At 43.3% G+C, this 24,307-nt stretch overlaps 1 protein-coding gene across 7 annotated transcripts in view; it reads left to right on the top strand.

Moving 5' to 3' along the window:
• SRGAP2 (SLIT-ROBO Rho GTPase activating protein 2) overlaps positions 1-24,307 on the top strand; it is a 251,081-nt gene that overhangs the window by 167,191 nt on the left and 59,583 nt on the right. For 5 of the 7 annotated variants that reach the window (XM_009188679.4, XM_003893204.4, XM_021927632.2 and 2 more), the window contains 4 exons: positions 4,488-4,550; positions 12,512-12,727; positions 13,362-13,490; positions 20,973-21,197. In XM_009188679.4, the coding sequence (XP_009186943.1) occupies positions 4,488-4,550; positions 12,512-12,727; positions 13,362-13,490; positions 20,973-21,197 (633 nt within the window). The remainder of the gene's footprint in view (positions 1-4,487; positions 4,551-12,511; positions 12,728-13,361; positions 13,491-20,972; positions 21,198-24,307) is intronic. The other 2 variants (XM_009188675.3, XM_009188682.3) reach the window with 1 other exon arrangement.

Raw genomic sequence — 24,307 nt, 5'->3', positions numbered from 1 at the left:
AATCTGTAACATAAATTCAGTTTTAAACTGGATTTTTTTTTAACAGTTGGTCTCTGAACAATCTTTAGGGTGGGGAGGGGATACTAGTGGTTGTGGGGGAGATATGTGCCCTTGAAAACTAGATTCTTTTTTGGAAACCTGCTGATACAGGCTAAATGGCAGAGAACTAAATGACCCTACTGTTCCTACCTGCTGACAGGCTCAGCCTTGGGATGGGGCTGAAATGAGCTCTTGCCACATGGCAGAGACATGCCTTCCTCTTTTTCTTCTTCTTTCATACAAATAGGAGGTAATTTTGTGCCTGTCAAAAAATACAGCTTTAAGATGTAGATAACCAATAAACAACAGTCCCACCCCCAACTTGGAAAGCACATGAATGCTGATCTAAATAACTAGAGAATCGGTAACAAGTACTCCCTGTTGAGAACAGGTCTGAAATCTCTTTCATAGTTGGTGTTCTTTGGGAAACGCTGAAAGACAAACCCATCCAAGCTCAGGAAACGTGCTGATTTAAAGAGGTCCAAGGAAGAGTGACCAGCCCAGTGGCCAGGCATCCCAGATGCCTAGGATTCTCATGTTTCCATACATATCTGCTGTTACATCCTTTCTGTGAGCAAGGAGGCTTTGGAACATTATAGTCTTGTCTTGGGGAGATGAAATGACACTGTGCGTTTCAGTTCTGTTTCCAATGCTGTTATCTGTTGGAAAATGAAGCTTTCCTACCCATTTTGTCAGCATAAAACTGGTAGGAGCTGTTGCAATCTCATTGTCTTCTGATCAGCCCCTCCTTGGCAGCAGTCAGAGTGGACGTCCCGTGAAACACACTCTGGCCAAACGGTTGTGGTGAGTTTCAAAATAAGAGATCCCAGCCTGGGCACACCATCACACTTCCCATCCCATAGAACCAGCATTGTTAACTGTGCCACATCTCTATTCTAAATTTAGGCATCTTTTTTTTTTTTTTCCAGGCAAAGATTACTATGCAAACATTTAAGAGAAAAACTTTGTCCAAAGTAATTTTTTCCCCCAACTTCTATTTGGTTTCCTGCAATGTTTAGATGACTCATTCTCTTCCAAGAAATTTTAAAGAAAAGAGATGCAGGCTGTATGTTAGTACACAAAGACTGCTCTGTAAATTCTCTTTTTCTTCCCTGTCTAGAAACCCCTTGCCTTTTTATAGAGAACAGAAAAGCTCTACAGTCTTCATTGTCATGTACTCGGCCTCATCAGGTTTTGTTGTTCCCGGGAATAAATGTCCCCCTTGTCTTTGGGTGGGGCCCCCTTGTGGCTAACCAGCTCTGTCAACCCCGCTGCAGTGGCCAGCACGGAAGCCCTTCCTGGGACCACGCTTTCCCCCAAAGGCACACAGTTAAGGTTTCTGAAACAGAGAACGAATAGCCTTTTATCATCTGTGAAAGGAGAGACACTGGCAATTTCCTGCCTCTGGCCTAGTGTCAGAATTTCTCCTGATTGCTAGAGGCTGTATTGTACATTTTAAGTGGGCTCGCCACACATGTATTCCCAGCCCAACCCTCAGCCAGAGGGAGTGGTAAGTCAGATCACTTCAGCAGCCTGTTCAAATAAACAGGGATAATCGCTGAGTGGTCCTCCCAACTAATCAGTACATGAAAGGAAACATCTGCCTGGGCTTAATTGCTGTTTTTTTGGTTACTCTTTTCCCTCCTCTTCTTCCCCCATCCCCCATTCTGGGGCTAGGTTATTTAAGTCATGGGTAAGCAACAGGGTAGAGGAATAGGAGCTTTCTCCTTTAACCTCTGCCATTCAAACAGAAGGAGGAGTTAAGAAACGATAGGAGGCTAGCAGGGGGAGCTGGCCCGGAGGTAGGAGGGCAGGGCAGTGGGAAGTGATACTCATGGTCACTTCCTGACCCTGTTGCTGACTCTGGGGCTCGGAGTGAGTCATGTTGCCTCACTTCACCTCCTTGGGCCTCTTGCTTCAGTGGAGCTCAGCTTTTCTCTCAATGGAAAGGAGAGGCTGGTATGTGAGATCACAGATGAAAGGCATTCCCTCTTGTGACTTCTTCCAGCAGTTGAGGTCATTGGATGAGAGACCCTGGGAATGGTAAATTTAAGACTGGCAAGATGCCCCTGAACCCGTCCATTTTGTAGAGCATCTGGGTCGCCTAGGAGAACTTGCTCATTATCTTCTAAGCCAACCAGCGGTACACTAAAGGGAGTGATGTTTGAAGATAATATGGACTCTAGAAGCCAGGCAGAAGATCATGTAGAATCATAGAATGGCAGAGGTTGGAAAAGACCTTAGAAATGTTTTAGCTGAAGCTTTTCATTTTATAGAAGGGAAAACAGAGGGCCAAAGAGGTTAACCAGGTTGTCCAGAGTTATCTCTTTGGTAATGCAGGAGCCAGCAATAGAAAGAGAATCTTATGATTGCAAATTTAGGGCTCCTTCCACCCCTTTCCCCACTATCAGATGTAAAAATTCATGCCTACTCATGACAGAGGCCACACATAGGTTATATTCCATAATGAATACCTTAATAGAAAAAATGGGCAGAGAACACCTTAATAAGAAAATGACAGATTATAAAAGAAAAATGAAAATGACTGATACACATTTTTTAAAATGCTCAGGCTCACTAGAATCAAAGGACTGCAAATTACAGGAGGATACCACATCAAATTGTCAAGACAATAAAATGTGAAATAAACATTCATATATGCTATTGGTGTTATTTTAAATTGGTACCGTTTTTCTCAAAGGCATTTTAGTGGTATAAATGGTAGTCTTTGACCCAGCAATGTTATTTCTAGGAGAAAATAATGAAAGGTGTGTGCATTAGATCATATACAAAGTAATGTGATATGGCATTTTTTATCACAAAAATTTAGAAGCAAAGTACATGTCCAAGAATGGGAGCTGCATCAATATAATGTATTATAATGCTATAGAAGAATAATACATGTGGAAATGTTTACAACGTATGTTTAAGCGAATAAGTTACAAAACAGGATTTATAATGCAATCCCAATTTTGTAAAAATAGAGAAGATTAGAAAAGTACATAACAACCCTTAGAGTGATGATTTCTTAGTGGTAGGCATTTAAGAGTTACTTTTGTTTTCTTTTTTGAGGTTTCCTAGATTCCTTATAATAAACATACATTACTTTTGTAATCAGAAAAAAAGTATTTTTTAAGTAGAGATATATATATCTTGAAAAAAAGCAAGATTTTAAATGATTGGGTATCTGACATGAAAGACCTTCCTTTTTTTGTCTGGGAGCTAGCAGCCATGGTGGGACGGATGGGAGACAATATTATAACTTCTGTTAGGATGGCATTTTGATATCCAAATTTCTAGTAGGGAAGATCTAGAAGGAGCTGGCAAAAGATAAAACAAGGGGTTTCCCTCTCAATGACCCATGCTGCCAATCAGTGTTAGCCCTCTTAGGTTTGGCATATAACACTTAGTATAGGAGGTGTGACAGTCTCCTTCCTGCTTCCTCATTCTTTCTTTTCTTTTCTTTTTTTTTTTTTTGTTTTGAGACCGTCCCACTCTTGTCGCCCAGGCTGGAGTGCAATGGCGCAATCTTAGCTCCTTGCAACCTCCGCCTCCTGAGTTCAAGTGATTCCCATGCCTCAGCCTCCTGAGTAGCTGGGATTACAGGCATGTGCCATCACGCCTGGCTAATTTTTGTATTTTTAGTAGAGACGGGGTTTCACTATGTTGGCCAGGCCGGTCTCAAATTCCCGACCTCAGGTGATCCACCCACCTCGGCCTCTCAAAGTGCTGGGATTACAGGTGTGAGCCACCGTGCCCAGCCCTATTCTTTATTTCTACTGCTCTATGTAGTTAGATGTCAGCCCAGGGTGTCAACAGCAAAGAACCCAGGAGCCATCACTGCTCAAGATTAACTAGTTGGAGACCCCTTAACATAGATTTTCAGCATCTAGTAACAGCTAATCTCGCAGGCAGTCAATATTGAGATATCGCTGCCTTGTGAGTTTCGGGTAGAAATAAAGCAAGTAAGAAATATAGTTCCATCCTGTTTGGAGTTTTCTATTTAGTTAGGGACTTTGAAGTCCCTGGATGTTTATATACTTTTTCCTATTTCATCCCATTGCACATCTTATTTTCCTTTGAAATCTTCTGGAATGCTTGACTGCAAGTATCTGAGAAACCGTGTTCCACCTAACAGTTGCTAGGTAGGATGTGGCTTTCAGTCCTGCTCTTTGGGGACCAATAGAAAAATCAAAGGCTACCACCCTTTTTCCCTCCATGCAATTGCCTTTGCTGGGCTATAGAAAGGGCACATTTCATTTTATTAAAACTCTTTGAGTAATCTGACCATAATTGGGTCTGATTGGAGTGGTTATCTGATTTGCTGGGTTAAATAATGGGCCTTAATTGAGTCTGGGTTATTTGTAGAGCCAGTGCGGCTTTTGCCTTCATTGCTCCCTCCTCTCTCTTCTGTTTCCCCATTAACCTTCATTCCTCTTTCCTTGCAGAGTAAAGAAGTCGGCCAGCAGCTCCAAGATGATTTGATGAAGGTCTTGAACGAGCTCTACTCGGTAAATCAGATGGGTTGCTTGCCTCTTTAATAAGCAGAGGGAAGCAGCATTTGGCAGCTTGCAGCCATAGTACGTCAGCAACAGAACTGAACTGAGGTTGAGGACAAGTGCATGGTCCCCACTGGAGGTGACCCCACCCATCTCTTTTTTCACACTCGTCTTTTCAAAACAGAATGAGTCAAAAAATACTTCCTCAAAATAAGTTTTCTCCTCAGCTGTGCAAGCTCACCCTGGCGTTATTTGGGGCATAATTGCTAGAGACCAGCCAGAGTCTAGGTCATTGGCACAATGGACCCCATTAGCAGCAAACAGAACCTAACGGCAAGGAACGTAGCCTGCATTGCACTATTAATATGTGCCTGTTGGAAAGGCTTTATTGTTCTAGGTTTTGCATCAGATCTTGGATTGATTTACAGATTTGAGACTAGAACAAATGCTCTAGAGGGCAGCACAGAGTCCTAAATTCCCCCAACAAGAGGGACCAGTTCGGGCAGAGAGAGCTTTGCACTGGCTTCCTGGAGTTTTATAAAGCCAAACCTCAGTGACGAGGCAGGCTGCGGGCTTAGAGAAGAGAACACAATCTGTTCTGAGATGACTGGCGCTTCAGGCACATGACGCCTGTGGCTGGTGCGTGTTAATTCATGCGCAGAGAGGTGGTGGTGGTGGTGGTTGTTCCCCAGCCATGTTTTTCTAATTATAATGAAAACAAACACACACTCACACACATACACACCAAGGAAATTCGTGTTGTTATACAGGGAATACTTAAGTTGTACAGCTAATGCCTTTCAGGGGCCCCTTCTCCAGCTTGGATGTGCCAGCCTACTGTGTCATTCTCCAGCGTTTCTCCATCCTATTTGAAGGTGATACTGATTTCTAATGTTTACTTGCTTATTTGCTGCATTTTTCTTTTCTTTTCGTTTCTTCCTTTCCTTTCTTTTTTTTTTTTTTTTTTTTTTTTTATTCACAGAACAGGCAGTGGTGACATGCATGACAGGCATTTGGGATCAGATGTTGCTGATCCAGAAACCTAGGTGTGACCATTTTGTCATAGCAACTGTTAAGCAAGTAAATAGGGTAGAGTAGTCATCTGACTTATCTCCAGTGATGTTCAGTTTGTTTTGAATTTCTACTCTGTGACTCTTCTGCTGTGAGGCCAAGCATAGATAGATGGTACCTTTGGTTCAGCTCCCAACTTTTCATTTCTCTCAAATGAAGTTAAGAGTTTTTAAAAATAGAAACACATCGATGTGAACCATTTTCAGACTGGATGGGTTTCCTGAACCTTGTCTTTTTAATGCTTTACTTCTGCTCTTTTAGAGCATTTTCTAAGCACCAAGAAGAGCTATCACTCCTTTCTCTTGGCAGAGAATTCCCTACGATAGAAAATGACACATGTAGTCACTATATAAATTCTTTTATTTTCCTGTAAGCATTTTGACCCTCTACTATTTGCAGCTGTTTCTGGGAAGGAGTAGTTTGGATAACCAACAAACCTTGCCACTTCTTTAGTGGGACTCAAGGCAGCAGAAAAAGACTAATGTCTAAGGATCTATTAGCTTTTACCCAGGGTCCTATATCTCTTCATATGTTGTGCTTTAAGAAAAAAATAAGTGAAAGGGCACAAGCTGTGTTCGAGTGATGAAGAAAACCTTGAAACTTACTTCTCTGGTCTGCAGAGGGCTGAGCTGCTACCTCTGACTGCAGACTTAAGACAGCCCAATATTGGCCAACTACTTTACTGGCCATTGTGAGGCCACAGTCAACGTAGAGCATAACATCTTCCCATTGATGTTCAAACTGAGAATTGCCTGAGTGTGGTATCCCCTGTCGTAAGGTGAGCTGGAATATTCCTTCATAATCTGTCAAAGGCCAAAATTAAATGTGATGTTTTCCTCTAGTAGGCAATGGAAAGAGGGAAAAAAGAGTAGAGGCACTAGAAAGCTTCAGAGAAGTCAAAACATTCTGGTCCAAATGGAGTTTTAAGCAGAGGGAGTTTTACCCCAAGGGGACATTTGGCAATGTCTGCAGACATTTTTGATTGTTACAACTGGAGGAGTAGAAGGTGCTATTGGCATCTAATGATCTAGAGGCCAGGGATGCAGCTGAAATCCTACAGTGTACAGGGCAGCCCCCACAAAAAAGAATTATCTGACCCACAATGTCAATATACCAAGATTGAGAAGTGCTGGTCTAGTGACTAGAGTCTCCTGAATTAAGCAAGCTAGATTCTACCCTGTCTTGACTACTAGCTGTATGAACTTGAGGGATACCCCAAACCTCTATGACCTTGGTGTCTGCATACTCTCCATGAACTGGTATTTCTATGTCCTAGGGGGTAGAGTAGTTGGGTGAGTTATACTTCCTGAAATATTAGACTATAGCTAAGGATCAAATAGGTTTCCAGATTCTGTAGGCCATTAGAAAGTTCAGTGAGCCGGGCTCATGCCTGTAATCCCAGCACTTTAGGAGGCTAAGGCAGGTGGATCACGAGGTCAGGAGATCGAGACCATCCTGGCTAACATGGTGAAACCCCATCTCTACTAAAAATACAAAAAAAATTAGCCGGGCGTGGTGGCGGGCGCCTGTAGTCCCAGCTACTGGGGAGGCTGAGGCAGGAGAATGGCGTGAACCTGGGAGGCGGAGCTTGCAGTGAGCCAAGATTGCACCACTGCCCTCCAGCCTGGGGGACAGAATGAGACTCTGTCTCAAAAAAAAAAAAAAAAGAAAAAAAGAAAGAAAAAAGAAAGTTCAGAGAATAGAATTTTTTCTTCTGGAGATTAAGATTTAAGTTTAGGACTGGTCTGAATAAGGCACCATGGGATTATGGTGACTGACTGTCCCTCTTTGCCTAGTACTGAAGAGTTTCCTGCGACATAAAATTGTCAGTACTGAAACTGGAAAAGTTCTAGGTTAAAAAAGGTTAATTGGTCACCTTGCATGGGAGAGTGGTTTTATCAGGTGGGAAGCTGGGACCATTACATGCTAGCTTTGGGAAGCTGCTTGCTGTGTGCACACTCTTGAGGAGTCAAGAAGAGAACAAGGGAGAGTTTCTTGTAAGGAGCTTTCCCATTATTTTCTTGTCAGGAAGGCAGGGAAGGGCCACTTGTTTCAATGACATTGTAGGTAATGGAACTTATTTGGGATCCTTGGAAAAAGGAAACCAAGCATATAAGAAACCCATCCAGTTTTTTCAGTGCTCTTCACATCTGCCCCTAATACCCGTTAATACCCTTTTTTAGGGGACTAGTTATCCAAGGGTTGGTAATTTTAGTAACTTTGTACCTTGATGATCCAAGGAGCAGGACCCAGGTGTTCCCAAAGAAAGATGCCTTTGGGCAGGGGGCCCAGAATACCACTGTAAGTGGCCAGCTGCCCCTCTGCACCTTCCTGTTTTCTGCTTGAAGGGCCTTTGATTTCCCTGACTTGGCATTCTGTGCCGGGGCCTGCTTCCCACAGCTGCTATTCAGAGAGCAATCCTAGCAAGCATTCTTCTCCACGTGTTTTTCCCCTGATAATGAGCTGGCTAGTATATAAACCATGGCATAAATGGTTTTCATTTTCTGACGGATGCACCGGGAATGCCTTTGAAGTCAGAACACACTGCTTCCCAAAGAACTCTGGGATTCTTTGCCTCAGTTGTACTCAGAGGTCGTGTCTGGAAAAACCCAGCAAACCCCCACAGGAAGGAGCATACATGGAGGCACTGAAGCCAGTGTGGATTGGCTCAGTATGAAGAGTCAAGGAGGCTCTAGAATTGAGAAAGAAGAGGCTTTAGGTCACTCTGGGGCTGTTATTATCCCAGAGGCCTTATGCTTCTATACTCCCCCTAAATATATATCCCCTTGGCTTGGAGCAGCAGCTGTGTGCTGGCAGAGCTACCTCAGACTGGTATTTAGCACCTGTTCCCTTGAAACATGGCACTTAATAGTCCCTCAACTCTTCTTGCCTATTTGACCCTGGCAGTAGGCACCAGGGAGACAAGAACAAATAAGATGTTTCTAACCTCAAGGCGTTTAGTTTTAATTGGGAGAGACAGAAAAGTAAAGCATCAGGTGGAAAATGAAGTGACAAGAACTCATTTACATGTCTTCACAGAGGACAGGGATGAAGTCAGGCTCCTTGAAGAGATACTTGAGTTGAATCTTAATTGCCAAGAACTCTTTTCTTGTTCTCTACATGTTCCCTTTTTTGTTGCATCCAACTTTTGTTTCATGATGCAGTATCATTTTATTTCTCATTTATCTCTCCAGGGCTATTATGGATATATTGTTTTCAAACTTTTCTTCTTGTTGTATAATATTTCTTCTAAATTGCTAGTTTTGGTCTTGGTCTTTCATATTAGACATTTCCTTTAAATGCCTGGTTATCCTTAGCTGCCTGTTCACACTTTAAAGTGAGGTACTAAAAGATTCTATGTCAGCTGTGGCCTTCACAGTAGGGTGTTCTAACTGGGCTGTGTCCTCGTGGAAGCCCCAACTTTAGTATTTCTAGGTCTCTTATCTTGGATGGTCAGATTGCCAAGAGATCACACTTTTGATCTCCTACTCATGTCTGGGGGCTGAGTTGTGAAGAGGCCTGGACCATCTCAAAATTTAACATAGACTTCAGCTAATCCTCCTGTTGAAGTTCAGTATCCCCCTATCACCGCTGAACCTTGTATCCCCTAGTCCATGGACCCTCTCTAACAGAATAAACCTCTCATCTAGTATTCCGCTACAGTGGGAGAGGGGATCTTGGGATCTCACTGTTCTCAGATTTTCAATAGCTTATTTTGTGTTTAGCGCTACCTTCATCCCACTGCTACTTATTTCTCTTCGGGCTTCTGTGATATCAATCTGGCTGCTTCCTGGTTTACTCTAGTTTTGGTTTAGGACTCAAGTAGATCAGTTACTGCTTGCCTGCCTGTTTTTCAGCTTCTGCTTCCATTCTTTTTGTTTTTCTCAATTTATACCTAAATGATAATAATTTTAGAACCTTTTTTTCCCTATTATTTTAGTGTGGCTGTCAGAGGGAGCAGAGCTAAATACATGACTTCAGTGTTTAGTTTTTCAAAGTAAAGTAGAATGTTCCTCACAGAACTGAGAATGTAGACTTTTCAATTTTTTGCTATAGTTTGTATTTGCCTCACTATATATAGATAGAAGTATGTATATCTATATGTATACATATCTATATATACATATATGTGTAGCTGTATGTCTAAGACATCGATATATAGATATACATATATTTACATATGTATATGTATATAGCTATATATAAGTCCTATCTTGACTTTCTCTAAGTCCTATGTTGACTATAAATATATATTTATAAACATATATTTAATATGTATATCTATATCTATATCTATATAAATTTCTAAGTCCTATCTTGACTTTCCTATTTTTTCAGTTGTTTTGGCTTCAGCTTCTGGGTACCTCAGTTTTCTCTTGAGTTGAAAGGCACTAATAAAGCTTCTCCAGTATTTACCCAGAAGAGAGACTGTGTCATGCAGTCATTTGGGCAACCACTTTGTAAAACCACCATTGTGTATATGACATATTTCTCCACTGTGAGAAGAAAACACAAAAGAAGTAGAGCTTACCCTGAAGAATGTATAGTTTCTTAGGCAAAGTAGTGTTTTATTCTTTTTTAACACGAAAGTTCTTTAAGTTTTTTAGGGTAAAGGAACATTGTAAATTGTTGATTTTTATTACTTCATTTGTTGACTTGGTAGCACTATTCTTTGACCTCTTTTTTATCTCATGTTTATTCATAGCGTTTTCTCTTTATCGTGCACCTTCATGAAATAGGAAATCACTTTAAAAAAGAAAAAAAGCACTCACTTTTGTAACTGCTCACTAAGCTTTTGAATCCCATGGTCAGATTCAGGTGGAAAAAGAGAAAAAAAAAAAGGAGCCTCCTATCTACACTTCTTCATCTGGGATAACAGATGCCTCTTTTCCACTTCTTAGTTAACCTGGAAAGCTGGGGGTCTGTTTGAATTACTTAGAAAGGCTTTTAAATGCCATTGGTTATTAAATATTATTTCTTCTGTATAGAAAATATGAAGAGTATTATCCTGGTAAAATTTATGGGAAGTAGTGTTAGGTTCAGAAAAAGGTGAAGCTAATTTAAAACATTCTGCATTCAAAATGAGACATAATTTAGACTCTAATGTACTTTGACTTTGTCAGTATCCCAATATTCTTTATTCCTTTGTTTGCCTCCAGCTGATTGTAGGGGCTAGATTAGTCTACTCACAAAGTCTTTCTAAGCTAGGTTTTCTCAACCTCAGCACCATTGACATTTGGGCCAGATAATTAGTTGTTGTGGGGGCTGTCCTGTGCATGGGATGTTCAGCAGCATCCCTGACCTCTACCTAGTAGGTGCCAGTAGTAATCCCCAAGTTGTGACAATCAAAAATATTTCCAGACACTGCCACATTTCCCCTGGAGGCCAAAATAGCCCCAAGTTGAGACACTGTTCTAACTCAAGTTCATAAATGGAACCAATTTCTCTTTTCAAGAATATCTTGACCATACTTAACCTTTCCTCCCAACCGGTTCCGGTCCAGTCCTATCCAGAGGAGAGTCAGTGTTGCTTAGTGGCTAAGAATGTGGTCTTTGGAGTCTGACAGACCTGAGTTTGAATCCTGATTCCGACATTTTCTCTTTGTATGACCTTGGGTGTGACAGTTAATCTCTTTGAGCCTTATTTCCTTATCTTTAGAAATAGAAATAATAACATTTTCTTCACAGAGTTATTGTAAGGATTAAATGAGGTAATGTACCTAAAGCCCATGGCACACAATGTTTATTAAGTGGTAGATATTAATAATAATATTGTACCTTGGCACTCCTCTGTTACACACACACATGCGCGCGCACACACACATACACACACACACATATACACACATCCACCAACTTCTACTCTAATTCTCCCTCTCAAAGAAATCTTAGGGCATCACACTTTCAACACTGTTGAACTCCCTGTATGGAAACAGAAAGCTCCCCACAGAGTACAGCAGGCACCGGGTGGCTGAAAGTAGTATGTTTAGTAGGATTGGAAACAAGCTTGAGTTCTAGGCTTCCTGGCTTCCCTGTTAAGAGAAAGGATTGAACTCCTAAATGGTTGCCTTGATGGAAAATCATCCTTCACCTTTTATACTACTTCCTTCCTGTGGCAATTCCAGTTATACTTCATATGGATTTTATTCCTTCCCAGACTCTTACCTGAATTGCTATGAAGGCTTACGGTCTTCATAGGGTTGTTGTCTAGATTGTGGAATTGCCCTAAGGATGAAATGAGAAAATGTGTGTGTGGTACTTGGCATAAAGCCAGGAATATACTAAGTGTTCAGTAAATGATAACTGGCATTGTAATTGCTGCTGCTGCTCTAGTTGCTGTGAGAGGGTGTTTGATCTGGATAAAGCAGAACAGACAGATCCCCAGAATGCCAGGCCAGTAGAAAGAGCTTTTGGAAGCTTTTTCTCTTCCCTATTTTATATCTGAAAGGTAACAGAAAGCATAGGCAGTACTCCATAGGCTGCACTGCCCTCTTCAGGGTTCCTGACCAGCCCAGGAAGGCTTTGCCCTTGGGGCCTGAGAGGGGTGGTGGTGTTTCCCATCTACTCGGTATTACGAGGTGACTAAGTGATAGAAATCACCTGGCCAATATTAAAGAGAAATGATTACAAATGATAATGAATCGAAGTAAATAATACATGATGGATAGACATGAAGTTATTTCAATGAGAGGAAATGTTGGCTCATTTCGCATACTGCTTTCCTGTGCTTTGGAGTGGTCTTTAATCTGTGTTTGCTGAACCAAACACTTCTGAATTTTTCCCTTAGGGGTGTGAGGATATTACTTCATGGGGGAGAGCTCGAGCTGAGTCGCTGAGTCTGTAAAGCAGAGTATTGACCCCCTTGGCTTGACCTCGGGGGTGGGGGTGGGCGATGTCTTGCAGGTCATGAAGACATATCACATGTACAATGCCGACAGCATCAGTGCTCAGAGCAAACTAAAGGAGGCGGAGAAGCAGGAGGAGAAGCAAATTGGTAAATCGGTAAAGCAGGAGGACCGGCAGACCCCACGCTCCCCTGACTCCACAGCCAACGTTCGCATTGAGGAGAAACATGTCCGGAGGAGCTCAGTGAAGAAGATTGAGAAGATGAAGGAGAAGGTACGTATGCTCCCACAGCTATAGATGCTGGGAAGCAACATTCGGTAAGGCATGGATGATAGGAATTTCCAAATAGGCTCTGGGAAGAGCAGACAAGGAAGCTCTGGGTTCTTTTAGTGCCTAGTGACTAAAAATGAGGCCTTGCTCTGTGCCCTGGAGGGAATACTAGGTATTGGGAGAACTGGGCACGTGGGCTCCAAGTTTTTAGCCTCTAGCAGCAAGAAACAGTAGTCACCTTTCCCAATCCATTTTCCAAATAGAGCTCAATATCCTATTGCTTTGGAGGGGTTGGGGGTGACTAGATCCAGGATTTGGTTTCAGGTATCAGGTGTTCAGGGGCAAGAGTAGTGGTACCTTCTTCAGAGTGGCATTGCAAGAATGAGGAATGATATTTGAAGATAGAATCAAAGTGGAGCACGCATCTTAAGTAGGGAGCCTCATTAACCTTTCCTGAATTGATCTACATTGTGCCCTTGAATCTCATTAAACAGAATTAGAACCCAATTTAAGGCAGATGCGCATAGGGAGTAGCAGCACAATTGTAGTTCTTGAGTACACTGTACTTTTATCTTTTAGAGAACAATCCCCCCTTAAAAAAAAAAAAAGTAAAAGTGAACTTCTGTTTCCTTTTCAGCGCCAAGCCAAGTACACAGAGAATAAGCTGAAGGCCATCAAAGCCCGGAATGAGTACTTACTGGCTTTGGAAGCGACCAATGCATCTGTCTTCAAGTACTACATCCATGACCTATCTGACCTTATTGATGTAAGTGCTTAAAGCTGAGGGCCTGAGGGCACCTCTTTTCTGGTTTCAGAATCCTCGTCAGACATTCCCTGATACTATTGTTCAGGAATCTGGTGCATTTTGAGAACAATTATGAAGACAGCAGCCATGATCCATCAGGGTGCTTGCCAAGCACCAAGTGAAATACTTCACACTTATCTCATTCAATCTTAACTGGAATTCTGGGAGGAAGGCATTATTATCTGTATTTTTACAGATTAACAGAGAGTTTAGATGACTTACTCAGAGTCAGTTAACAAATGACAGAGGCAAAATTTGCACCTAGGCTTGATGACTCAACCCAGGCTCATAACCACTACACTCGTCTATCTGCCAGGAAATACTTTCTTCCTTTTTTTTTTTTTTTTTTTTTGAGATAGAGTCTTGCTTTGTCCCCCAGGCTGGAGCGCAGTGGCCCAATCTTGGCTCACCGCAACCTCCGCCTCCCAGGTTCAAGCTATTCTCCTACCTCAGCCTCCCCAATAACTGGGACTACAGGCATGCATCACCATGCCCAGCTAACTTTTGTATTTTTAGTAGAGACAGGATTTCACCATGTTGGCGAGGCTGATCTCGAACTCCTCACCTCAGGTGACCTGACCTCAGGTAATCCACCTGCCTCAGCTTCCCAAAGTGCTGGGATTACAGCTGTGAGCCACTGCACCCGGCCTAGGAAATACTTTCTTACATCAGCTTCTCTTGCACAGAAGTGAGTGGCAAGAACTTAACTAAAGAGTTACAATGCCGTACCTTATATTTGTATAGCATTTAAGGTTTCTCAGTGTTATCTCATTTGATTGTCACATCACCATTATGGGTAAGCATTGCTGTCTCCAGTTGCTGGATAGGGAAGCTCAGGGTCCAGAGGACTACGAGACTCACCTGTCGAAGGTTATGCTGCAAATTAGGGTCCTGTCAGAAAGGTACCCAGCTCCCCCTGACATCTGGCAAATTTTTTCAAAGGTGATTGAGGAAAGTGGTTAATAGGCACATGTGTTTTGCAAGGGGCAAGCCCAGGGATAAGCTTTTTGTTTTTTGCCTGTGAGGTATTCTTGGCCTTGTTTTTCTTGCTGCTTCCCTTACAGTTGAGTCTTATAAACCTTCTCACCTACAGACTCCAATCTGGCCCAGGTCCTGAGCCACACCTAAGTGAAGCTCTGTAATTACACCCTTTCTCACCTCTCCTTCCAGTCATCAAAGTGAGGCATCTGGAGCCAGCCAATTTAGCAACCCAGTCTCTGGGGCTTCAAGTGTATCTCGTCTCTGAGGCCTGCCATTTATTTCAGGGTCTTGGTGGCAGCAGTTGGGCTTTGCAAAACTTTGGCCAGACCACTCATGCTTTCCTGCCTTGGTTTCTCCACAAGCAAACCTGCCACACCTCACAGCATCATATGGGGTTTGGGTCCAAGTCTTGCTGTTATATCACTACCTGGGTCATCTAGGCTTGTCACTGAATTGTTGTGGAACCCAGCTTTGTTTCCTACCCGACTCCCAACCTCCTCTAGCCAACTGAAGAACTGGACTAATTCCCTGGTATTGAAATCTGGCCTCACGTAAGAGTTGCTCGGGGAACTTCTCTGAAATACAGATTCCTGTCTCCCTTTAGCTGAGGATTTTTGGTTCAGTAGATTTCAGCCACTTAATGCCCTAGGTGTCATTGTCTTGCTGGGTTAGTGGAGCCTTGCTCCCTGTTCTGGTACCTCTTTGCTCTCTCTGCTTGTTGATGACAATCTGAACACTGTCCTTCAATGGAGGTCAAAGCCCTAAACAAGATCCTTTCTTCTCCTCAGGGTTGGAGCTCCTCATTGTTGGGAGAGAGGCCTGTTCTCAGCATGAGGAAGAGAATCTATTCTTTCTTGTGCACAATTTCTACTATTTATCTCGCATTTGGTAAAAATTCAGACTGTGTTGTCTGCCACACCTCTACTGTTGGTTAGCCCTCTTCTCTTTTTTTGTACTCAAGGCAACTTCCCTACCTTTTTCACCAAAATGCTGATCTCAGGGGAAGGGAGGGGCTACTGCTGTATCAGCCACAACCTTTGCAATCCATAGATTCTCCATCAGGTATAAGCAAGTGTTTTAAAATCAGTCCAAGAAGCAAGGTATTTTGTACCTTGTTTTCATCATTTAAAAAAAAAAAAGTCTGTTAAGAGCCTGATTTCACAGGATGTGGTGTGACATGCCATTGAAAAAGAGGCTGCCTTAGTACTTGGCAGGGTGTGGGTCTATCACCGGGATCAAGAGGCTACATAGGTAGTAATAAAGTTTCTCATGTTTCTTTGCTGCTGTTTTGGTTGTGTCTTGTTTTATTTTGTTGGTTGGTTGGGTTTTTGTTGTTTTTCCTGGGATGAGGACACATTCATTATTTTTTTTTAAGTTGTATTGTTCTGCTCTATAAACGTTCAGTAAATATTTATTTAGGGAGAAGCCACATGCTCAGTATCAGGGGTAAAAATGGTATATAGTAGTTCTTGCACTAGAGTATTCATAGACTGTAAGACAGCATTTTTCAAACCATCGGTGAGATCCCTTAGGGAAATCAGGAAATCACTTTTATTGGTTTAATCTGTGGTTTCAAATGAATAGATGAGACTAGAATAAGAAAGAAAATATTAGAGTACATCACATTGGTAAGATTATGTGAAACTTTTATGTTAGATGTGTATGTACACACTTGTACATCCTATGGGGGGGTGTGACAATAGACGATGTGTTTCTTATTATGAGTTGGGAGTCAAAAACGTGCTTGTGAGCCGTTGTACTATGAGCAGAGAAAGATCTCAGTCTCCTCTGTTAAGTTCTGTGAGAGCAGGAACCAAGAGTTTTCTTTACCTTAGTAGCCTCCAGTGCTTAATATATAGCTGAGCACATAGTGTGTTTACTGAAGGAAGAAAGGAATAGAAAGAGGAGGATGATCATCTAAGCTAAGATTGGTTTTTCTTTTTGTACCTTTCAATATTGTTTTGAAGTATAATTTACATACAGTAACTAAACTTAAGTGTTACGGTTTCAAGAGTTTTGACAAATTTGTACATCTTTGTGACCTACATCAAGATATAGAATAAATATTTTGATAATAGATATATTTCCATTGCCTCAGAAGGTTTCTCTTGTCTCTTCCCAGTCAGTCCCCCACCCCAAGGCAACCACTGTTACGATTTCTTTCACCATAAATTAGTTTTGCCCATTGTAGAACTTCATAAAGATGGGATTATCCTTTTTTGTGTCTGGCATCTTTTGCCCAGCATGATTAATTTCATCCATGTTTTTGCATGTATCAGTAGTTTCTTACTTTTTCTTGCTGATCTATGCAATAAAAAGGGCCAAAAGGATGCAGTTAGAGCAGGACTAAGTGAGGAGCCTGGGATATTGGCATCCTGATCTTAACATTATCCATTACTTGCTTTAAGACATGGGATGAATCCTGTTTCAGTCTATTGCCATCTGTGTCATGTACACCCTTCTGCCTCCTTCCTAGTGGTTTTGAAGCCAAATATGTGCATAAGGCATTGAGGATAGTGAAAAGAAGTTATTTTTGTCGATGCCATTACATTGACCAAGGACTAGCCTCCGAATTCTTTTTATAGTATAGTGTAAGATTTAAACTTCAGACTGTAGGAATCCAGTTGAGGCTTCTGCCACACTAGGGAAACCTTGACTTCAAGCCAAAAAGACGTTCTGAGCTCAATTGATAGCATTTAAGAATGGTAGGCTCACTGGTATGTACTTTTGCTCCCCCATATTCTTCTGGCTCTCTCAACCCAAGAGCAGATGGATGAATGAAGAACAGGGCATTGTCTTCATGCATAGCTGGAGTGTTGTAAGTGCCGTGTACATGTATAGAAGGTCTGTGATACCATGTGCACCCAAATCAGACATGAGGGAACTTGGCTGTTTCAGTAAGAAATGTCATTAAGGACAGTTCTTTTTCTCTTCTGTGGGAACTTGAAGTGGGTGTTGTGAAACAGCCATTTTTCCTTTCCAGGCCTTCTGGAGTCTCTGGGTGAGGATATCAGTTGGGAAAGGCTTAATGAGCTATCAACTCAAGTCATCATACATCTGGATGGGCTGTCATTAAATTCTTACAAAAATTTGATTTCCCCTGAGAGATTATTCACCAAACATTTATATAACCCAGAAATGGCCAGGGGAGCCCAGCGTGGCCACAGAACTCATCAGAAGCCATGGAAAGCCTGCTTTGTCCCCATTGTGAGCAAAATAATGTGCTTCCTCTACTTACTGGTATTCTCCTTGGAACAGGATGAAATATTCAAATCTCATTTACCTAACCTTGCCAGATATTGCTTCTTCGCTAACTGCTTGGTTTCTGGCTGTTCCCCTACAGGTATGTAGATAGTCAAGACTCTGGAAAACCTCTTCTGAATCTTCCTGGTTGGCTAGAGGTGTAGAGGAGCCAGGGGCATATTGTGACTCAGACCCTCACTCATTGGCACAAAGAACCTACAGAACAGTTATATAAATAGAGACAGTGCACCAGCCTGGGAAAACTCCCAGCCTCCCTTTGGCCATAGAGTGAGCAAAACAAAAGGCTTCACTGGCCTCATCTACCCACTTGACTTAGGTCAGTATTCAGCCTAAGTGCTTTATTTCCTGAGAGGCTGGAATCTGTACTTGTGGCATCAGTCAGTCAACTGAAATTTAAGTGCCTACTGTGAGCAAGGCCTAATGCTGAGGGATGTAAAGAAGGGTGAGAAGGTAGTCTGGTTGGGGTGATATGACATGGCAAGTCATAGAATGAAGAAGTGTATTCCTTGTCATATGAAAGCTGCAGATTAGTGTGGTTCTAAGTAGAGGCTAGGGTCATTAGAGTCCAGGATTGCAGGGTTGGCTGGCTTCCCAGAGGCTGAGAATTTAATTTGGATCTTGAAGATCTGGTCCAATTCCAACAGGTGAGAGGCGTAGGAAACATTTAAGGAAGAGACATTCTGGGAGCTGAAGGGCAGAGGTCAGTGGATTTGGAGCTATATTAGTATTTTTTTAAAGTGTCTACATGGTACTAAATATATGTAAATATATTGCCTGTTAGCCTGCAACAACCTGTGAGGCTGGTGTTATCCTCATTTGAGGCCCAGAGGGATTAAGTAGCTTGCTTATGGCCATATAGCTGATTTGAAGCTTAATACTATACCCTAAACAGAGAGTATTTCGTTGGATTAGAGCAGATGAATCTGAAGAAGAAAATAAAGGGAGTTGATGTTGGATGGATAGATTGAAGACAGATTACAATTTGTTCTGGCTGTTGGACCTTGCTCAAATTATTTAACTTCACTGAGCCTCAGCTTTCGAGCCTGGAAAATTAAGATAATACCAACCTCATTGGGGTTATTATGAGGATTAAAATGTAGAGTGTATATAAAGGACTTAGCACATGGACTGACGTATAGTAAGCATACTTAGTGAAATAGAAGCATTTTTTAAATTTCAAAACTGAGGAAGGTGGATTTTACCTTGGGGAAAAAAATGAGAGGTATTTTAGGTTCTTCAACAGGTAAGTGCCATAATTAAAGTCACATTTTAGGACAGTGAAGCAGACAGCACTGGTGTAACACAGTAAGGGTATGAATAGGGGTAGAGGTAGTGAGAATGGAGAGGAAAGGGAAATTACCAAAAATGGGTAAAGGTTTTTTGAAGGGTAACTTTTCTCTCCCACATTTACCCCCTGCCCACACCCCCTCCACCCACACACATACACTCTGTGGGCCGTGTTACTTCTGTTCATTAGACTTATAGGCACAGAGCTCATCAACAGGGTCTACATAGAGCTAGTCAGGAATGTTTACAGGTTCAAGGGCAGCCTGGTGAGACCAGCAGCATCTCCCAGAGGGCCTGTGCACGTGCAGCGTCCTAATCAGCCGCTTTTGTCTAGCTTCCATTTGCTCTTCCCTCCCAACTGAATTTAATGTCTTTCCATCCTCTGCCTCTAGTTAAGCTGTAACTGCTGTTATTCCACTGCAGCCAGGCAGCTGCCAGGGCCTGTTGGCACTGAACCCAGAGCCCAGCCCAACTGATGCTGTCACTGAGCTTCTTGTCAGATGCCGGGAAAGCGGAAGCACATCATAGGCCTTTTCTTCCCCAATAGTAGCTGCTTCCAATGCGATCATGATGAGAGGAAAAGGCTGTGGGGAGAGTTAATTTGATGCTTGCTTGTGCAATGAAATGGCAATCAGGCAGATGGCCTTACTCTATGCATGGATTCTTCTCTGATGTTTCTTCTCAGGACCTGGACCTCAAAGTTGCTTAAGCAATAGGGAGGATGATGGATGACCAAGGGATTGGGATCTCTGGGTCCTTGGGGAGGGATGGGGAATATTATCACAGAGTTACAGAATGCCATTGCTGAAGAGGGCCTTAGGGATTACGTTTGGTCCAAGGCTTTTCAGACTTTTCTCTAACAGAAGAATTATTTCTTCAAAGCAGACCTTACATAGAATCCCTAAATATTAAATAGAAAAAAGAGCAGAGTTCGCTTGGTTGAAGGAGGAATGGAAGACTCCAAGTCCTAGTAGTTGGGTTGTCTTTTTACCCACTTCTCAAGGGCAGCTTCAGTGCCGGCTCTGGTCTACTGCTTGAAAGCCACTGGCCTGGCCAAATCTGTTCATTTTACTATGGAAGAAACAGGTTTAGAGAAGGGGAGTGGCTTTTCCAAGGTTGCTTGATTCTGCGCCAGTGCTTTTTTTATACAGTTGCCTCTTTCATACCATTTTCGTTTTGCATTTTGTTGTAAAAAATCAGAATCCTTTACATGGCATGAATTTTTCCAGTAACACTTATGCGTAGAGCTTTTTAGTCTTGTAAATGCTATTTCTGTAGTGCAGGGGCATCTGTTGTCAGATGCCAGGAAGGAGGAGGCATGTCAGTAAACCTTAGTCTACAGCTAAGGCCTATCCTAGAATGTTGGGAGTTGGTGGGAATGATGACCCACAGAGTCAGCTCCCTATTCTGTCCTTCTCCCATCTAGAGTTGAGCTTGCATACATTAGCTGCTGTTGCAATACTCAGCTTTCAGAACCCTGAAATGGCCTGGCTTGGTTGCTGTATAGTGATTTAACCACAGTAACCCTCAGTGAGTGGCAGGTTGTATTTTTATTGTTGAATTTTGTTATAATGGCAACCCCAGATAAACCTAAAAATGAAAAAGGATTCTCTTTAACTCTCAATTCTTCTCATGTTTATGAAATAGCACTTAATTAAATAATGTCATTTAATCTTATGAATCTTCTTCCTCCCAACCACCTCACGGCCCTCTAGGGTGTGTTTAACCATTGAATTGGGAATCAAGAACTGAGAACTCTCACCCAGGCCTTGGAAGTCAGAATGTCAGCCCTCTTCCCACTGCACAGCCAGGCTTATTGATGTGGTCAGATCTGCCCTCAGGACCACCCTCCGTTTCCACCAAGCCTTGGGGCTGTCCATGGTGTGCTCATGTGCCTTCTCCTTCCCACAGCAGTGTTGTGACTTAGGCTACCATGCAAGTCTGAACCGGGCTCTACGCACCTTCCTCTCTGCTGAGTTAAACCTGGAACAGTCGAAGCATGAGGGTCTGGATGCCATCGAGAATGCAGTAGAAAACCTGGATGCCACCAGTGACAAGCAGCGCCTCATGGAGATGTACAACAACGTCTTCTGTCCCCCTATGAAGTTTGAGTTTCAGCCCCACATGGGGGATATGGTGAGGCCCTCTCCCTATACCTCCACCCTCAAGGGGCTTGAGTGGACTTGTCTAGATTCATTACACAGAAGCCACATTATTTTGGGGTGAGAGAGGCCTGGGCCCAGCTTCTTGTCAGGTGGGTGAGGCATATTCCACTTACTGAGCAAACACTTAGTGAGCATGCTGTCAGACACTTGGGCTTGGCTGCAGACATGGGAGATTAAAGCCCTTGGGGAGCTTACAGTCTGGGGAATAAGGTCGCTAAGGGGAAAGTTAGAACTATGCACAGAGAGGGGCATCCAAAGGGGCCCAGCAGGATCAAAGAAGGTGAAAAACAGCAGGTGTATTCTAAAAACTACCAACAGTTCAGGATGGTGAAAGGAAAGTGAGGGAGGGGAGCGCTCCCAGTGATGAGGCTAGAAGAAATGAGAGCTGAAGTGGGGCCACATCCTAGAGGCTTTAGTGGAGAAGCGACAGCTAGGCAGGGAATGTTGTGATCTTTTGGCATTTGGCAGAGTTCTGAATAATCTTATTCTCCTGAACTTAGAAGACTGTGATGAAGTGTATAGTTTTGCTTGGGTATTGAACAAAAAAGAATGGGTACCTGCAGGAAGGAAAGGAGCTAAGATGCCATCCCAAAGGCCTGATGCTGGTTGCCCAGACAGGGGAGCATGAACATGGGGGCCTTGTTTTGGACTCTTCACCTCCAGTGACTAGAATAAGAAGGGCCTAAATACACTAAAGTGAGAGGCAAGAGAAGCTCCTGGGTTTTCATCGTTCTGAATCTTTTGGTTCCACTTGTGTTGTTGTGTGTACGAGCCAGAGTGAACCTCATTCCTGTGGGTAGGAGCCACCATTTCACCTATTGGTGAAATCAGAAGGAGGTTGTATAGGCTTATGTGATAGAAAAGATCAAGATGGACCTTTGAGTATAGTTGGCTTTAGGAGGAGGAATTTTACCAAGACACTGTTTTGCTGTCTCTGCACTACTTCCTGTGTGTTAGCTCCATTCTCAGACAGGTCATTCTCCCATGGAGGCAAGGTGACTGCATTTCCAGCCTTCCCTGGTAGGTTGAAATCTAGTGGAAAGAGTCTCTGCCTCCCTCCTCAAAGCCCCCACAAAGTTTCATGTGTCTCTGGTTTTGATTGGGTGAAGTGCTTATGCCTGGGTCCATGCAAAGCACATGGCCTGAGCTGTGGAGTGGGAGGTTCCCCTCGCTAAAGGTAGTCAGACCAAAGCTACCAAAAGAAGGAGGAGTGGACGCCAGGGGACCAAATAACAGCAACATGTGTGCTCATCAGGAATGATGCTTCTCTCAAGATTAGCATCCAGACTCTAGAAATCTCCGCTCCAGAATGACAGCTGTGGCAGTGGAACCAGAGGATTTGCTGTCGTCAGTCGGCCTCTATGGAGAGTGAGACACTGTCCTAGAGACAGAAATGTGGAGTTGATTTCCTTTCTTTCCTTCTTGGGGAAAATCAAACCATTTACAGTTCATTTCCATTGCTGTGACTTAGGAAATGTCAGTGTCTGAACAGATGGAGAAGTGAGATGATAGCATGTGCATTTAGAATTGGGGGGAGGGGTGTCACCAAGCCTCAGGAAGTCCCATTCTTCACCTGCCCTGGCTTCTGGTCAAACTTGCCTTCCAAGCCCCTTCTCCGGCTCTCACTGAGATTCCTTCCCAGGGATCAGTGGAACTTGGGGACCAGCTGAGTGGAATGATACATTTTCTGGTGTTAGTGACTGAGTTGCCTTCTGAGCCAAACAGCTTGTCTCCATAAAGGAGGATTCCAGATGCTGGGTGCTCAGGCCCCCACCTCCCCCTGTCAGTGTCTTATTTCCATACTCCAGAGCGCAGCTGAAGTGTATTACCTTGCACCCCGGTAGCGGACCACTGCCAAAGCATGCATCATCATCAGCTCTGCTACTTCTTAAAGGGACAGGCTTGGAGGTGGTTTTTCCTTCCCTGATTCCTCTCTGCTAGGTCTGGGTTACTTTAAAAATCAATAGCTCACTCTTCTGCTGGGGCGCTCTCTTTATGTGATATAGCTGATCAGTGGCTGAGCCAGGCAGGGGCCAGGACCAGTTCGGGAGCTTGTGAAGGTTCCGCATTCTAGCCTAGCCTTCGTATGAGTGAAAATAAAAAGAGATGAGAGGGTGGGTCATTCTTGGCCTCTGCAGCCAGTCTGTCCCCATCAGTGTGGGTTGTCTGCAGATTGTGGAGGCAACAGGAGGGAGCTGCCTGCAAGTCGTTGGATTAGGGCCAAAGATCGGGTGGCATTTTGACCGGAAGCCTTGAAATTGGCCAAGGCCCCACACTAACTGGTGTTCTGGGGTGCACAGCATATGAATTGATGCCAAGTGCTCTCAGATGTACTAGGAGGAAGTACTTGGCTCCATTTTTGGTGCCCTCAGAGGCTGTGGGACTCTGGATGCCTGACTGGTGACATCAGGCAGCCAGAGAATTTCACTCTTGGCACTAACCGGTTCTGGCCACTGAGCTTTCTCCATTGTGTCTGCTTATCCAAGAGTTAGAGTGAAGTCAGCTCTCTTCAGATCTGAGAGCTGGCTCAGACCAGCCTCTCAGCTGGGGGAGGAGGTCAAGTCAGTTGGGAGCTTAAAAGCCAATGGAGGAAAAGGTCAAGTCCCAGCCCCCTCCATTTGAAGAGAGGTTTTGTCTTTTCAAGCAAGGGAATGGTCTGTGGGCATGTGAATGTGCCCACTCGTTGCTGAGGAGGAAGGAGGCCATTTCTATCCAGATGTCTCTCTGCAGACAAGAGGCTAAAGGACGAACGGTAACAAGGTGACAGGAGCTGTCTCCACATGGGTCCTGCCTCCCAACTCTCTCAGCCTTCTGCTCCTCATCTGTCATCCAGGGGACTGTGGATGACCTCATCCCATAACCACATCCCCAACAGGAGACAGTGGAGCAGCCATTCCTTCACACAGGGGAAAGCTAATTGGCAATAATCCTTGTGGGAAAGGCAGACTCCTCTCTTACAGCTCTAGGGAAGGCCTGGGGTAAAATGATGGCTCTTTGGAAAATCCCAAGCTCTTTCAGATTCCATACCCTCTCGGGCCCTCTAGCATAGGCGACCAACTTGTTCCTGGCTTCACGCTTTCT

This window comes from Papio anubis, chromosome 1 (assembly GCF_008728515.1).
Source record: "Papio anubis isolate 15944 chromosome 1, Panubis1.0, whole genome shotgun sequence".
In the NCBI taxonomy this organism is placed as follows: domain Eukaryota; kingdom Metazoa; phylum Chordata; class Mammalia; order Primates; family Cercopithecidae; genus Papio; species Papio anubis.
Note: the sequence above shows the minus strand (reverse complement) of the source record. Positions and strands in the feature narration are given on the sequence as shown.